The sequence below is a fragment of the Arachis ipaensis genome, chromosome B04 (assembly GCF_000816755.2).
Source record: "Arachis ipaensis cultivar K30076 chromosome B04, Araip1.1, whole genome shotgun sequence".
In the NCBI taxonomy this organism is placed as follows: domain Eukaryota; kingdom Viridiplantae; phylum Streptophyta; class Magnoliopsida; order Fabales; family Fabaceae; genus Arachis; species Arachis ipaensis.
Genome location: NC_029788.2, coordinates 7,940,773 through 7,958,836, shown reverse-complemented (window position 1 = coordinate 7,958,836; position 18,064 = coordinate 7,940,773). Strand labels below are relative to the sequence as shown.

General features: G+C 34.5%; 2 protein-coding genes across 2 annotated transcripts; both read left to right on the top strand.

Annotated features, from left to right (window-relative positions):
* On the top strand, positions 4,659-13,696 carry LOC107638730 (enhancer of mRNA-decapping protein 4). The gene is made up of 12 exons (XM_016342094.2): positions 4,659-6,239; positions 7,066-7,115; positions 7,208-7,364; positions 7,839-8,057; positions 8,221-8,349; positions 8,535-10,094; positions 10,706-11,065; positions 11,323-11,442; positions 11,867-12,037; positions 12,318-12,467; positions 12,557-12,673; positions 13,106-13,696. Exons 1-12 carry the CDS (start codon positions 5,244-5,246, stop codon positions 13,412-13,414), a joined length of 4,338 nt encoding a protein of 1,445 aa, XP_016197580.1. The 5' UTR covers positions 4,659-5,243; the 3' UTR covers positions 13,415-13,696.
* Positions 15,885-17,431, top strand: LOC110270515. The gene is made up of 2 exons (XM_021120136.1): positions 15,885-16,444; positions 16,762-17,431. The coding sequence occupies exon 2, from the start codon at positions 16,802-16,804 to the stop codon at positions 17,366-17,368; it is 567 nt and encodes a 188-aa protein (XP_020975795.1). The 5' UTR covers positions 15,885-16,444; positions 16,762-16,801; the 3' UTR covers positions 17,369-17,431.

Here is an 18,064-nt window from a genome sequence, read left to right as displayed (position 1 = left end):
TTTGTAATATAATTTGTAGTGAATTAATTATAATTTGATTATAATAAATCTAAACTTTAATTAGATTATTGAATTTGATTATTATTTTGAGCACATTTGATTATAACTATATTTTGTAATATGATTTAGAGCATATTTAATTATAATCTAATTATAACTTGGATTTGAGGTATATTTGTTACCACAACGCGTAATAATTTCTAGCTTAAATGATATGGATAACTTTGTCTTGAAGAGTACCATCACTCTTCAATAGAACGAGACAGAGTATAAAGGGAGGGAAGGAAAAAAAAAAGGCTTGCCTTCAAAGATGATTTATTCACCAAAAAGAATTCAACTAATATGTATAATATAGAGTTAAACCCAAAATGGTCTTTAATATTGGCGTCGTGCACTAAAATCGTCCTTGAAATTCTAATTGTACCAATTACGTTCCTGAGATTAAAAAAAGTGCACCATATTAATCCCTGACCCATTTTCCATTAACGACGTGATGACATAGCATGATGACGTAGACTGTAAGTGACACGTGTCACTTCATGATTTGGCCACGTGTAATGGTATGATGATGTGGTGACCAGTGACACGTGGCATGCTGACATGGATGGTCGTGCCACATGTCACAATGTTATTTGGCCACGTGTCCGTTTGTGTCACGTGTCGCAACAGTATTCGTCCACGTGTCATCCATTATGTCATCGTTGTATATGCACCAAATTAGTCCTTCACTTTGCATTAAGTGACTCATTTTAGTCCTTGAAATTGAATGTCGTGCACCAAACTAGTCCCTTCACCAGTTTTTTCTCATTTTTTTTCTATAAATTCAAAATTCTCAATATTTTTTAATGCATTAATTTCAATTCTATTTTTTCACATGTTTTTCAAATAAAAGTGTTTTTTATAATTTTTTTTTTCTCTTGCGAATACCCTAACCGCCGACTTGGAGTTGACGTGAAGGCTTTTCAAGTACCTTCACTACCATCTCCGACCTCTTTCAATACTTTTATAAAATATTTTTTTCTTGCGGATACCCCTAATAACCGCCGTTTTGGAGTTGACGTGAAGGCATTTCAAGCTTCTCTCATTACCATTTCCGACCTCTTTCGTCTAGACTGCAGAGGTCAAAGATGGTAGTGAGGGTGCTTGAAATGCTTTCAATCTAGCTCATTTACACATAACCGAAACGTATATTTCATAAGAAAAAAAAATGTTTATTTCAATTATTAATTTCTTGTTAAAAACACATGTTTTTTTATGAAAAAAATGTGTCTAATCAATCATATAATTATTTTTTTATAATAACATACTTATATATTACAAAATTTACCAATGTTAAATTATTAAAAAAAATTATATAATTAAAACTAAAATCTTAAAAATTTTTATAAAAGCACTTGTATTTAAACAATATATAAAAAAATAGAATTGAAATTAGTGTATCCAAGATATTAAAATTTTAAATTTAAAAAAAATGAGAAAAATTGGTGAAGGAACTAGTTTAGTGCACGACATTCAATTTCAAGGACTAAAATGAGTCACTTAATGCAAAGTGAGGGACTAATTTGGTGCATATACAACGATGACATAATGGATGACACGTGGACGAATACTGTTGCGACACGTGGCACAAATAGACACGTGACCAAATAACATTGTGACACGTGGCACAACCATCCACATGTCACTGGTCACCACATCATCATACCATTACATGTAGCTAAATCATAAAGTGACACGTGTCACTTACAGTCCACGTCATCATGCCATGTCATCACGTCGTTAATAAAAAATAGATCAGGAACTAATATGGTGCATTTTTTTCAATTTCAAAAATATAATTGGTGCAATTAAAATCTCAAAGACAATTTTAATGCATGACGTCAAACTTAGAGACCATTTTAAGATTTAACTCGTATAATACACTTACATACATATCTCACATTCAATTCCGGCCATTTAAAATGAACATAAAGAATCAATCAATACACATTCCAATAAAAAAATGAAGCAAACTTGAAGAACAAACTAAATGCATATAAGAGAGAGACAAATAAATTTTTTTCAATTTTTCATGTCAATCCTCAAACCGCCAAATAAATTCTATTTTTATTGAAAATTATATTAAAATGGATAAAATAAAATTATTTCAATCATTTAAAAATTATAATTGACAAATATAAACAATTAGTAATGTTACTGCTGGTAATAATTACTGATTTTTTTTCATATAATTTAGTACTATATTGAGAAATATAACAATAAGGCATCCTAGCGCCTCCATAAACAATTTCAGTTTAAGTCAAACAAACTTTATCGGCAAAGCTAAATATTGAAACCTACCAAAACTATTTTTGTTTTTATAATTATCTTTTGAGGAGTGCTAAGAGTTAGTAATTTTTGTGTTTTGTAACTATCAATTGGCCATTAATAGTGTTTTTAATGATGTGAGATTACATCAAATGGTGGGAGATCACTTACTTTTCTTTTGATGGTTAAGTGTTAGCCACAGAATACAAAAGTTGCTAGTCCCATTTTGTGGATTAGAAAAAAAATTTTAATATGCTTATTTTTATATAACTTTTAAAGATGACTAAAATATCTCTACTGATCTAACTATATATAATTATGTATATACATAATTTTTTTATGTTAATAGCACGTACAAGAGTAAAATCCTAAAATGGTTCCTGAGATTGGCGTCGTGCACTAAAATCGTTTCTGAGATTTCAATTGCACCAATTATGTCCCTGAGATTGAAAAAAGTGCATCATATTAGTCCCTGACCTATTTTCCATTAACGATGTGATGACATGGCATGATAACGTGGATTGTAAGTGACACGTGTCACTTCATGATTTGGTCACGTGTAATGGTATGATGATGTGGTGACCAGTGACACATGGCATGCTGACGTGGATGGTTGTACCACGTGTCACAATGTTATTTGGCCACGTGTCCGTTTGTGCCACGTGTCGCAACAGTATTCGTCCACGTGTCATCCACTATGTCATCGTTGTATATGCACCAAATTAGTCCCTCACTAAATTAGTCCCTCACTTTGCATTAAGTGACTCATTTTAGTCCCTGAAATTGAATGTCGTGCACCAAACTAGTCTCTTCACTAGTTTTTTCTCAATTTTTTCTATAAATTCAAAATTCTCAATATTTTTTAATGCATTAATTTCAATTCTATTTTTTCACATGTTCTTCAAATAAAAGTGTTTTATAAAATATTTTTTCTCTTGCGAATACCCTAACCGTCGACTTAGAGTTGACGTTAAGGCTTTTCAAGCACATTCACTACCATCTCTGACCTCTTTCAGTACTTTTATAAAATATTTTTTTTCTTGCGGATATCCCTAATAACCGCCGTCTTGGAGTTGACGTGAAGGCATTTCAAGCTTCTCTCATTACCATCTCTAACCTCTTTCGTCTAGACTGCAGAGGTCAAAGATGATAGTGAGGGACTGAGGGTGCTTGAAGTGCCTTCAATCTAGTTCATTTACACATAACGAAAACGTGTATTTCATAAGACAAAAAATATTTATTTTAATTATTAATTTATTGTTAAAAACACATATTTTTTTATGAAAAAAATATGTCTAATCAATCATATAATTATTTTTTATAATAACATACTTATATATTACAAAATTTACCAATGTTAAATTATTAAAAAAATTATATAATTAAAACTAAAATCTTAAAATTTTTTATGAAAGTACTTGTATTTAAACGATATATGAAAAAATAGAATTGAAATTAGTGTATCCAAGATATTAAAATTTTAAATTTAAAAAAAAAAAGAGAAAAAACTGGTGAAGGGACTAGTTTGGTGCACGACATTCAATTTCAGGGACTAAAATAAGTCACTTAATGCAAAGTGATGGACTAATTTGGTGCATATACAACGATGACATAATAGATGACACGTGGACGAATACTGTTGCGACACGTGGCACAAACGGACACGTAGCCAAATAACATTGTGACACGTGGCACAACCATCAACGGCAACATGCCACGTGTCACTGGTCACCACATCATCATACCATTACACCTGGCCAAATCATGAAGTGACACGTGTTACTTACAGTCCACGTCATCATGTCATGTCATCACGTCGTTAATGAAAAATAGGTCAGGGACTAATATGGTGCATTTTTTTCAATCTCAGGGACGTAATTGGTGCAATTAGAATCTCAGGGACGATTTTAGTGCACAATGCTAATTTCAGAGACCATTTTGGGGTTTAAATCGCACATACAAATTAAATTTTAAAAAAATAACATCACTATCTTATTTTAGTTTATATTGCATTTAACATAAATTTTTGAAATACTTATTTAAGCAGGTTAGTGAACTAATTACTAAATCAATCCAATTTGGTTAAAGAAAAAGTTTTATACTAATATATAATTGTTACCAAACTCACCCTAAAATTATTTTGTTAGAAAAGCAAATATAAAACTACATATGATCATTATTAAAGTTTCATAATCATCATATTTTTAATATTTGGTGCATGAATAATGTCATTATTAAAGTTTTATATGTAATTTGATTTCATTTGTACAACTAATATAATCCCACTATTAAATTCCTTCGCCTCTTGTCACTCCCCAATTGTTTTCTATCATCTTTGTTAGGCCATCGCCGTAACCAAAACCATAACCATTGCAATTCAACCGAAATTCCAATCCTTTTAGTAGCTATTTGCTAAATTGGAGAATGCAAAATTTTAATTTATTGATTAACCCCTCAATTTCCAATAATTATCTCTAGCAGTCTCATCTAATCCAATTCTGGTCACAGTAGCAGACAAAGACCAACACAAGAAAGAAAAGAAACACTAAAGAACATAGAAACAGGTCTCTGTGTTATGTAAATTAGAAAAAAAAAGATTTTTTTTTTAAATTTCCTTTTTTCCTTTTTTGAGTTTTTCCTGGGATTTCTAAACTACTACGACGAAACAACACAAGGAACAAAGCACGAAGTATCAGTGAAAAAAAACGAAAAAAGAAAAAAAGAAATAAACAAAGGGGCAAAGAAAAAAAAAATCAATTTTTTTTTTTAGATCTGCAAAAATCAGCATCAACCGGATCCAATATTGGAGTGGGGTGGTACCCATCTTTTCAATTCTGGTTTTTGATTCCCAAGTTCTGATTTTTTTTTTTTTTTAAATCCCTCGTTTCAATCTTGAGAAAAAGTTTCAATTTTTCCTCTTTCGTCTTTCAATTTTTATGGCTTCTTCACCTGGGAATCCAAATCAACAGCAGCAAAGTAACCATTTTGATTTGCAGAAACTATTCAAAGGAACAACACCACCAACCCCAAATCCTTCTTCTTCTCCTTCTTCTTCTTCAAACTTGAACTCTTCACCATCATTCCCAGCTCCTTCACCTTCAACACCTCCTCCTTCTTCATACCCTACACCTTCTTCTTCTTACCCTCCACCCACTGGCACATACCCTTATCACCTCCAATTTCCTCACTTTCTTCCTCCTTATCCAAATCTCCAACACTTCCAACAACAGCAACAGCAACAAGAACACCCTTTTGTTCTTCACCATCAGCAGCAGCAGCAGCAGCAGCAGCTTCCTCAAATGATTTCTCCTCAAAGACCAATTTTTCAGCAGCAACAATCTTCATCATCACCTTCACCTTCTCCTTCATCACCATCACCACATGTTCCTACATCTCCTAATAGTGGTGCTCGCCTTATGGCCATGTTAGGCACCCAAAACCCTCAATCCAATCAAGAACAATCAGTCATGAATCAATCACCATCATCAATAGCATCAACATCACAGTCTTCTGCATCAGCATCAGCACCACCAATTCCTATGGTTTCTGATTTCTTAATGCCTGGCACTTCAAACCACCCTGCTGCAGTGTTGTTGCCCTCATCCGGGTCGCAGCCGCCGCAGGCTTCGCCGGCCGGTGTGGTGAGCCCTCAGGGCAGCACCCCAATGAGGATGCTGAGCAGTAAACTCCCAAAGGGGAGACATTTGATTGGAGAGAATGTTGTTTATGACATTGATGTTAGGTTGCCAGGGGAAGTGCAGCCTCAGCTTGAGGTCACTCCCATCACTAAGTATGCCTCTGATCCTGGCCTTGTTCTCGGCCGCCAAATCGCGGTGAATAGGTCTTACATATGCTATGGACTCAAGCTTGGTGCCATCAGAGTCCTTAATATTAATACTGCATTGAGATATTTGCTTCGGGGTCATACTCAGGTTGGTTGTTACTTTTCTTTGTTGATGTTATTTCTGGCTTGAATGTAGCTCTAATTTGATTTTTATGAATCTGTATTTGTTTAATTGTGTAGTACTTTCTTCACATAAAATTGATTGGTTTGTCAATTGTTATATGTGGTTTCTCAGTGCTAGGAGTATTAATGCATTCCGTTAGTGCTCACTGTTGGCTAAAACAATGCTGCAGGTGTAATATGAACTTGTATTGCCTGTGATGAATATGTGTTTTCTTTCTTTCCTTTTAGCCAATAATCATTGATTACATACACACTACTTTTGCCGTATATTGCCACGAGACTACGAGAGCATAGGTTTTGTCTTCTCCTCATAAATTTGGAAAGAAATGACTATAAGCTTTTTCAACTCCTTGTGTGCCATTCTCTTGATTTAAGTTTATTATGCTGAGTTTTGGTTGTTTGTGAGTATGGGAAGATACAGTGTTAGAAATGGTGATATAAGTGCCGATTGATATCTGTGAAAGATTGTATTTCAGGTCTTGTCTCATGTGCTTTTATCAATTGATCATTTTCTTTTAATTGTTTTTGGTTATATAGCTATCACATCAAGCTCCTGAAGTTTTAGAGTGAGATGTAATTCTAGACTCCTATTCTTCAATAATCATAAGAGTAATCTTGGTGGCTATTCTCACCTGATGGATCATATTCTCATAATTTCAACTTCTTTTGAAAATGCAAAGCTTGCTCTAACTCTTGCAATGTGTTCCCTGTTGCGCACACATTTGCGATGTGAGTTTTTTTTCCCTCCAAATATAAACTCTCCAATTTATGTTTGCCACATTCTTATGTAGAGAGTAACAGACATGGCTTTCTTTGCTGAGGATCTACACCTGTTGGCCAGGTAAATATCCCACTAACGCTTCTTGCTTGTGGTTTTTCTTGCGGTGTATTCACATTTATTGATCATTTTCAACTTTGACACTGTATTCACAGCGCAAGCACTGATGGGAGAATTTTTGTTTGGAAGATTAATGAGGGTCCCGATGAGGAAGACAAACCTCAAATTACTGGTAAAGTGATCACAGCCATTCAAATAACAGGGGAGAGTGACTCAGTTCATCCACGAGTATGCTGGCATCCTCACAAACAAGTAATGGCAATGTTTTTAACTTAGTCTCTTAGGTAGCGTTTGTTTTAAGGTACTGAGACTCAGTATCATGTTTGTTAGTTCAGAGATTGATACTAAAATTTCTGTCTCTGTATCCAAAATTTTAGTATTTCAGTACCTCCAAAAAGTGAGTACACAGGGGACTAAAATTTTTAGAAATAGAGACTGAAATTTTAATAACATTTTATACCTAAAATATCATTATTTCAATTAATTAATTCCAATTTTACCCTGTGTGCAAATTAAATTAGAGTTTCATTCTTGTTTCAATTTCTGTCTCCCATTTTACACCAAATAGAATTCTGAGATTTATTTCAATTTCTGTCTTAGTCTCTGTCTCTCAATCTCAGTCTTTCCCTCTCTGTCTCTCCATCAAATGCTACCTTAGTGCTTCCAATTTCTGTTATCAGTGAATTCCCTTTAAGTTTGAGCTTATTAGTTGAAAATGACCAACAGGAGATTTTAATGGTTGCTATTGGAAACCGTATCCTCAAAATTGACACTATGAAAGCCGGAAAAGGTGAAAATTTTTCTGCGGAAGAGCCTCTCAAATGTTCAATTGATAAGTTGATTGATGGGGTGCAGCTTGTTGGTAAGCATGACGGCAATGTCACTGAGTTGTCAATGTGCCAATGGATGAAGAGTCGGTTAGCTTCAGCATCGGCAGATGGCACGGTCTGCATTTTCTACTCTCCCTCCTCACCTTGCTCTTTTGCTTTGTGTAGTTTTTTCAACCCTTCGCTTAAATGGTTCATGTCATTGTACTACATTTTGGGCTTGTCAACATGAAAACAGGCTTATATTCATTCTTCTGATTTGAGCTTTTTGTTATAAACAGGTGAAGATATGGGAAGAACGTAAGGCAACACCACTTGCTGTTATAAGACCACACGATGGTAAACCGGTTAATTCTGTGACATTCTTGACTGCCCCTCACCGCCCTGATCACATCATTCTTATCACAGCGGTATATGTTCCTAGTCTTCCCATTATTGAAAATATGACTATTCTTAATTGTGGATGCCTTTGGACGATTTTTATTGTGCGGCTTGACCATCACCCGAATCGGCTTCAGATGTTCTCAAAGATCACCTTTGCATCATCGTTCATGAACTAATTTCTTTCTCTACTTTTTTATTTTCTTTACTGCAGGGGCCACTAAATCAGGAAGTGAAGATATGGGTGTCTGACAATGAGGAAGGCTGGTTATTGCCTAGTGATTCCGAGTCATGGACTTGTATTCAAACTTTGGATATAAGAAGTTCTTATGAAACTAACCCCGAGGATGCATTCTTTAATCAAGTTGTAGCACTGCCGCGAGCTGGTTTGTTTCTGCTAGCAAATGCCAAGAAAAATACAATATATGCTGTACATATAGAGTATGGAGCGAATCCAACTGCTACTCGTATGGATTACATTGCTGAATTCACGGTCACAATGCCTATACTAAGTCTTACAGGAACTAGTGACATGTTACCTGATGGTGAGCATATTGTACAGGTGTATTGTGTCCAAACTCAAGCTATACAACAATATGCGCTCAATTTGTCACAATGCTTGCCTCCGCCATTGGATAATGTTGAAGTTGAGAAAACAGAATCTAATCTATCACGTGGTGTTGATGCTTTGGATGCGTCTGCTAATATGGAAACTGCAAATGTGCCACAAGTTAATCCTAGCAGCTCTGAAAGTGCTCCTGTTGTAAGTGCTCCTGTAAGCTTGCCTTCTTCAGATATTTCTGGTCTGCCTGAAGCATCTACTTCAGATACCGAAACCAAGGAAAATGATTTGTCTTCTAATAATGGCTTTGATCATATTAATGCTTCGGCACCTCCACTTCCTCTGAGCCCAAGATTGTCCCATAAGTTATCAGGTTTGAAAGGTTCATCAAATAATTTAGAAACTATTTCAACCAGTGCAGATCACAGTTTTGAGCAGCCAAATTCCGATCCTTCGGCTGAACGGAGAATAGAGTCTGAGAAAGATAATACAGCTGATGTGCCTGCGTCGGGTGACAGTTCTTTGAAGAATGATAGAGCCATACAAAATGATGTCTCTGCGGTTTCTAATGCCCCAACAGCATTTAAACACCCGACTCATCTGGTAACCCCATCTGAGATTTTCTCGAAAGCTACATTATCTTCTGAGAATTCACTAACTTCCCAAGGGATGAATGTGAAGGATGTTGCTGCCCATAGCGACACAGAAAACCTTGAAGTAGAGGTTAAAGTGGTAGGTGAGACTGGTTTAAATCAAGAAAATACTGAATATGACAGAGACAGAGATTCTTACACCAATGTTGCCGAGAGGAAAGAGAAGTTATTCTACTCTCAAGCGTCTGATTTGGGCATTCAGATGGCCAGAGATTCATATAACATTGAGGGAGTACGTCCAGCTGATAATATTAAGACGATTGATGCACCTGATCAAAGCCGTAGCTCTATTGAGGAAGAAGTTCATGAAGCGAGTAAGGATGTATCTGCAAATGATGGTGAATCAGAAACTGTGGCTGCTACTTCACAATCTCCAGCACCTGCCATGAAAAGTAAAAAACAAAAAGGCAAAGGTTCTCAAGTGTCCGGTACATCATCTGCTAACCCCAGCCCTTTCAACCCGATGGATTCATCAAATGACCAAGGTGACAATTCAGGAGGCTCATCCATTGAAGCGGCTCTACCACAGTTATCCGCTATGCAGGATATGCTGAGCCAGGTTAATAATATTTGAACATTTTTCTTGGGTTTATTTAACATGGTTTGTAGTTTGTGCATTGCATATATTTGGAAATTACTTGTGTTTTTGTGGTTTTATTCTTTCTAATATTTGTAGTTAGTTACCTGTCATCTTAGGATCAAATTTTCAGACAGAAGATTTGTTTCAGTCAAACATTTTGGAAGTTTCTTTTCGCATATGCTATAGAATATAAATATGTGTAGCATATGCAATCTCTAAATGGAATAAACCCGCTGTTTCATGAAGCCTGATCCCTTTCTTCCATTTCCTTACGTCTCCCTCTTGGCTTTTTCGGTGTTTGTTGATCTGAAACATCAATTAGTAACAGATTCCCTGCATTGATCAGCACTGTTTTTAAGGATTGTATGATTTAATAGTACAGTTACTATGAGTTTGAGGTTAGTTTTTCACCGTTGAGACTTGTTATGATGCCAGCTTCCAAATAACACAAATGGAACTCGGTCTTTCTTCAGAAGGAAATTTTCCATGTCTTTACCTGATTTTGTCACTCTTATACCCTCATGTTACCTTATGGGGATATTTTTAGTTTTGTATTTTTAAATTGATCTCCATCGTTTTCTAATTTACAGTTATTAGGCATGCATAAGGAATTGCAAAAGCAGATGAATGTGACGGTTTCCATCCCAGTTACGAAGGAAGGCAGAAGATTAGAAGGATCCTTGGGCCGGAGCATGGAGAAAGTTGTCAAGTCCAACACGGACGCCTTATGGGCTCGCTTGCAAGAAGAACATGCAAAGCAAGAGAAGTTAGAGAGAGAACGTACACAGCAGATAACAAACTTGATCTCCAATTTTGTGAACAAGGATATGGCAGCTGTATTGGAGAAAATCGTTAAGAAGGAAATATCCTCAATTGGGCCAACTGTCACTCGTTCAATTAGTCAAATTATAGAGAAAGCAGTATCATCAGCTGTTGCAGAGTCATTCCAGGTTTGGATTAATACCTACTTCCAAAAGTTCTACATTTCAAATTTAGTGTACATGTATAACCGACTAGTTTTGTTCTAAGCATTTGCTTCCCCATTTTGAATGGTGCCACATGATAATTATGATCATCCATAATAAAGTGTTTTGATTTCATATTATGGCAACTTGAATGTTTAAGTCTCTGTGTGCCAATTGGGAATGATGAATGATTTGATTTTATATGAATATGTTTGACTAAGATTTTGCTATCAATTCTGCAGAAGGGGGTGGGAGACAAGGCATTGAATCAACTAGAAAAATCAGTTACTTCAAAACTTGAAGCTACAGTAGCTAGGCAGATACAAGCACAATTTCAAACTTCTGGCAAGCAAGCTCTTCAAGTAAGCATTGTTGATATTACCATCAGCACCTTTCAAAATGACCGTGTGCTTAAAGCATATATTAACTGACATAGTGTTACTCAATTAGGTTTATGCTACTCTTCTATGGTTTTTATTACAAATGGAGAGACAAAATTACTACCATGTTTTAAGTTTAGTCATTACTTTTACACAAATTGAAGTTGAATTTCTGTGCAAAAATGATTTCACGCACCGTTATTTAACAACTTATGCTTTTAGAGAGATTGTTCAGGTGCGCGCGCACATACAAATATATATACTCTCGAGTGTCGAGTGTCTTATTTTATGCCATATTTATCCAAGTCAGCTTCATATTTTGGTTTATTTTGTTGCCTGCTTCCTGAATTTGTTTCACTTGTGAGCAGTTTCAGTTAATCATTTCTTTCGGCGTTGTTTTTTGCAGGAAGCACTTAGGGGTAGTTTGGAAGCTTCAATTATTCCAGCATTTGAGATGTCTTGCAAAGCCATGTTTGAGCAAATTGATGCCTCATTTCAGAATGGTCTTGCAAAGCACACAGCTGCTATTCAGCAGCAGTATGATACTACTCATTCTCCTCTAGCCATAACTTTGAGGGTATGTATATGATGCTTGGTTTGTAATCTTATAATATTATTTGTACTTTTAATGTCATTTTCTTTCCCTGCCGTTGAAGATCTCTTTGGCCTTTCTATTTCAATTCATTTTGTACTAAGATTTTTAAGGAAGAATTTAACATAGCTGATCTGTCATCATATTTTTTCATACCGCAAATATGGTTATATATAACATTGTTTAATTGTTGGGAAGCTGGTATATGATGAACCAAGATAGCTTGGATCGGCATGCACTTAATATATGTGTCGTGATTTTGCAGGATACAATTAATTCAGCGTCATCAATCACTCGCACTTTGAGCGGGCAATTGGCCGAGGGCCAGCGGAAACTGCTAGCAATGGCAGGTAACTCCACGGCATCTGCGGACCCCTTTGTAACGCAAATCAGCAGCGGTTTACATGAGGTGGTGGTATGTTTATTCACCTTGTCCTCTTATCTCACTATCTTTTCAGGTTTTATTGATATTTCTGACCATAAGAGATCACTTGTGCCTGACAGGCTGAGGATCCTACCAAGGAACTATCAAGGTTGGTGAGTGAGGGCAAGTTCGAGGAAGCATTTACCGGAGCGCTTCATAGAAGTGATGTTTCAATCGTTTCGTGGCTATGTTCTCAGGTAACAAACACAGAACAATATTACAAGTATAGATTAGGGTGCGTTTGGTTCATGTTTTTATTTTCAGTGTTTCTTGCATTCACTGTTTTTTCTTTTTTTCTTCTTAAGTTCTGAAAACAGAAAATGTTGAAAATAAAAACAGAAAATAAAAATGCAATCCAAATGCAGTAGAACTTTACATAGTGGAAGAAGCCAATTCGGAGGTTTTGCGAGACAAACATGTCAATATGATTGTCCTGGACACAATTGTAAATCACTAGACTAAATTTGAAATTCATTTGCAGCTTCAATATTTTCGGTCCATGATTGCGCCGAATTAAGCGTGAAATGAGATCTTCACTATGATGATTTGTTCAAAACACATTCTGTAGAATGCATGATTGATTGATTATATCAAATTCAACGTAGCTTACATTTATTTTTCATAACCAGGTTGATTTAACTGCAATCTTGTCAATGGTACCACTTCCATTAAGCCAAGGAGTACTTCTGTCCCTACTGCAGCAACTGTCCTGTGACCTGGGAACCGATACACCAAGAAAAGTGTCCTGGATGACAGATGTGGCTGCGTCTATAAACCCTACCGATCCAAGGATCGCAGCACATGCCCGGCGGATATTGGATCAAGTGTCCCGGACGCTAAACCACCACCGGAATTTGTCAACGACCTCCCCTTCGGAAGCAAGCTCGATGCGCCTTCTAATGCATGTCATAAATTCTGTGTTATTGAGCTGTAAATGACCTAATTGTATGTTGTTACTTGTGCAGAAATTGTTGAAAAAGTATCAACCTTTGGTTTGTATGGATATCTAGATAGATTTTTTTTCCTTCTTTGTTAGGTGGTTAAAGTGAACTACAGCATGTGTATGTGGCAGTTGTCTTTGGTGCAACTGAGATGTGTGAAATAGTTTCAATGTTTGTTGTCTACATTTTCTTTCTGGTACTATTATCCTCAGATGTGTTTTTACTCTTTAGGATATGTTCAGTTGAAGGATGAAAATGAAATAATAACTTTTTGATGAATTTTTATGTGCTAAATTATACATGGAGTTTAAATAAGGATGTTTGCTAAATTATACATGTAATTTAATTTTGTTACATTGTAAAGTATAAAATGATTTTATATGTATATTTAATTATATTATGTTGTATTAGTAAAAAATAATTATGAGGAAGTATCTGTACAATGTGTACAATGAGAGTTTAAGAATGTTCGATTCAGTAGGATATCAGATGTTTATTATGGATAGTACGTGTGTATTGTGTTTGAGAAATTAATAGTATTTTATCCTGAATGTTCATTTTTTAACTCATATTGAGCTAAATAAATAGCCCATTGTACACATTGTACATTTGTACAAATACTCCATTGGCTCCCTAGCGAGATTCAATAATTACTTTTTTATATTAATCGTGTGAATAATCATATAAAAAATATAAAAATACTATATCCTCACTATAATTGTATGTTATAAATGTTATTTGTACACTAAAATTAACTACTAAAATCAGTCACAAATGTATTTGTGTATATACATGTATGGTTTAGTTTATTTTCAATATGTATTTATATTCCAACATATATTTTATACCGATGGTTGATTTTGGTGGCTGAATTTAGTGCAAACATAGTACGATTGTTTTTATCATAAGTTTAATTTTGATGCACTGACCGTGTAAAGCGTTTTACACAATAGTACAATCACATTTGGATTAACCATTCACGCGGTTAATGTGAAAAATAGTTGTAAAACTATTTTACACTGACAGTACATCGAAATTAAATTCTTTTATTTATACATAATAGATTTGAAAAAAAAACGTGATTAAAAAATTGTATAAATATTTTCAATATTAGCACATCAAAATTAAATTCTTAATTATATATTATTGAATCCCGCTAGGGAACCAATGGGGAATCTTGACAATGTGTACAATTGACAATTATTTTACATCAAATTTTAAATTTTAAATCCCCAATTTTAAATTTCAAAATTTAAAAAAATCCAGTTAGTTATTTCAAAAAAAATAACCATCTGAAATCCTAATTTACTAAAGCATTTCACTCCAATACTCTCTTCTTTTTCAACCGGCGGTCACCCCACCTTCATCAATAATCATCCAATTTCACCGTCACTGCTTGGTTTGCCACAGGCTACTCACCCTTAGTAAAAATAACCATCCACTTAAGGATAAAAATAATCATCCGCATACCTAATGAATTGAACATCTAACATATTTTAATTATATAACTAAATTCAATCCAATCAAAATAATCATCTACATAAAAATTAAAATAACCATCCGCATACCTATTAAAATAACCATCCTAAATTGACCATTAAAAATTTAAAATAGAAGAAGAAGATGAATAAACAGAAGAAATAACTATTGTGGTGAAACATAGTTTTGAAAGACTAGACATGACTAAAGCAGCATTGTTGTAAAGCATAGGGCTCAGGTCATGAAAGAAGCTAAACCATGCTTGGATCCGAATAAGAAGAAGAGCATGGTAGTATCATCGGTGAGAAGAGTTATGAAGGAATGGGAGAAATTCTGAAGAGAGGCGCAAAAATAGCGGCAGCAACGTTAGGCTAAGCATCGGAGGGCGAGGCGCGTTGGGCTGACCGGCGGAGGTGAGGAGTGAGGACGGTGTCGGTGGGAGGATGTGGCGTCGGTATGGCCGGCGAGGAATTCAGTGACGCGAGGTGAGGACCGGAGAAGATGACGGTGAGTTTTGAACGTGTATTGGAGATTAAAATATTATATTTATTAAAACATATAGTTATTATAGTTACATCTTGATATTTTGATTTTTTTTCACTTCACTCCAAATAAAGAAGTAAATTATTACCCTATTTCTTTTTTCCTAATTTCTCTCCTTCGTAACAACTCATGAGATATTCAATTTTCACTCTACTTTCTTGCTCTCCCTACCTTTATTTGTTTCCATCCAAACAATAATGGTTAGGCAATATTATACATAGCTTTCCTTTTATTATTTGTAAGATTTATATATGTACTAATCTCTCATGATATATAGATGACATATATCATACTAAATATTGTTATATTTTATAAAATATGACACTAGTTTCTTTTCTTCTATACTTCCTAAAAGTTTTACGGTCTTAAATATTATGCTAACAAAATTAATTTAATTATAAAAATTCATGGAGTGGCAAGTGTAATACCTGCTGAAGCCATTGACTTTTGACAAATATCAACCAACAAAAACTAGGGTAGCCTTAAATCATGGTGCATTCATTTACAAACCTGAATCAAACCATAAAACCATGAAAACAATCTTTTTATTTTTATTTTTATTTTTTGGGTGTGTTACACAACTTACAACACATAGCCATCCATATATTAGGCTAACTATTCAATGGCGAGTAAAACAAAGCTTTCAAAAAAAAAAAATCTGAACCCCTTAATTAATTCATTACCTTGATTTTGTTTCTGTGGTATTTTGCTATAACCAAAATTAGATGCACAAAAATTGGAACTAACACCTATCTCACATTTACATTGTTTTAGATTCATGTGTTATGTGTGCATGTTATTATTATTGTGTGTTGAGTTTGTAGGATATGGTTTTGCCTTTAAATCGCTTTAATTAACGTGTGTGCAAATTAAACCTCACACACCATTCTTCTAATTCAGTTTCCTTCACCATATACATATACATACACATACGTATAAACAACTGGTCCTAGAGAGATACATACATAACATATATACGTACTTTAAGTCCTCAAAGACTCACAGGTATATATTCACCTACCGCATTACATAACAAGAATAATCATTCTGAAAATGTTAGGTCACTCCTTTCTTTTTAGAAGAGATTTTGATTTTTGATGTTCGCTTTTATAGTATAGTTTGGTTTAATATGAGAATTTGTTTTTTGTGAGTTAAAAGTTAGACAGATTAGTCTAAATCGTAGAATCTGGAGTGATGAGGTTGCGATTTTTCAGTTCGAAATTTTAATTGTAGCGCAAGTTATGTTTTTCTTAGTATTTTTTGCGAAGTATATATGTATGTGTATGATTTGATGATACTATTTGTGAATTTTGTGTTAACAGAAAAGGTGGTAATATCTAAGATTGTATTGTGTGTGTATAAATGGAGAAGGAGAAGACGAAGATGAAGATAAAGAGAAAGAGAGCAAGAGAGGAAGAGAATGAAAGCGAGACTAAGAAGATTGCAAAGAAGAGAGATTGTGTAACTAAGACGAAGGAGAAGGAAAAGGAGAAGAAGATGGAAAAAGAAAAGGCGAAGACAAAAGAGAATAAGGGAAAGACGAAAGAGGTGGTGGTGATAACGAAAATTGTAAAAGAGAAGGGTAAAAAGAATAATAATAATTGTTTGACATTGTCGTCGTCATCGTCCTCGTCATCAAAAAAATTGTCATCACTAGGAGTGTTTGATTTCCCATGGCTAAAAGATGGTGTGATGTCAAAGTCAGAGGAATGTAACTTCTTGGATTGTGGTGAAGATAGTTTCTTGTTGTCATCATCATGTTTCTCTGAGGCATCAACAATGGCTAGTGTTCTTCCGGATGAAGAGAAGTTGATCATGCAGGATCTATGGCAGCCATTTGAGAGTGATGATGGATTGGAGCTTAATCTTGATGCTTCTAATGATGATTTGAATTGTATTTGGAGCTCTCTCCTCAGTAACCCTCTTTAACATTCATTTTTTTAACCAACATCTCTGTTTAGCATAAAAAAAAAAACTATATAAAATATATCTTCCAACGTCATCAAATGGCATAGTCTCCCCATACTCAATTAAGAAGTTGCGGGTTCGAATCTTCTATCTTTGATAAAAAAAAATTTAAATGAAGATATTTTTATGTGAATAATTTTTTTTTAAATGAATATATATGCTAAAATTATATTAGGTGTCTATATATAGAGATTAATTCTAGTGGTAGTACTCCCTCCTTTTATTTTGTGCATGCCTTTTATTTGGGGCCATAACCAATTTTGTCACATTTTTTTTCTTTTATTGTCCAAATTAAACAACATGGACTTGTATTCATAAATTAGAATATGTAAACACTAGAATAGGGGACTTAAGTTATCAAGTATTTAGTATGCAAGTGTATTAACCACTTACCCTATGTGAACATTGTGTAACTTGTATTTTGTATGCTATAAAAGTTCGACAAAAAGTTTTATATTATTATTGATGCTGTAACTTAATTCTCTTATTTATATTGAATATTTTAATGATGATTTGTTTAGGGGGGAGTTGTTATATGAATAAGATATATAAGAGCTAGGGGTAGCTTTGTAGAGTTACTTTAGGTTAAAGTTAATATAAATTTGACTACTCAAGGAGCCTCAAAGGTTATCCAACTACATCAATAGGATTTATTAT

What these genes read in the sequence shown, in the direction of transcription:
- LOC107638730 (XM_016342094.2), top strand. Translation starts at nt 5,244, where the DNA reads ATGGCTTCTTCACCTGGGAATCCAAATCAACAGCAGCAAAGTAACCAT. An exon ending in GATCTACACCTGTTGGCCAG is followed by an intron (nt 7,116 to 7,207) that starts GTAAATATCCCA and finishes CTGTATTCACAG; the next exon opens with CGCAAGCACTGATGGGAGAA. An exon ending in CTGTTGCAGAGTCATTCCAG is followed by an intron (nt 11,066 to 11,322) that starts GTTTGGATTAAT and finishes TCAATTCTGCAG; the next exon opens with AAGGGGGTGGGAGACAAGGC.
- LOC110270515 (XM_021120136.1), top strand. Translation starts at nt 16,802, where the DNA reads ATGGAGAAGGAGAAGACGAAGATGAAGATAAAGAGAAAGAGAGCAAGA.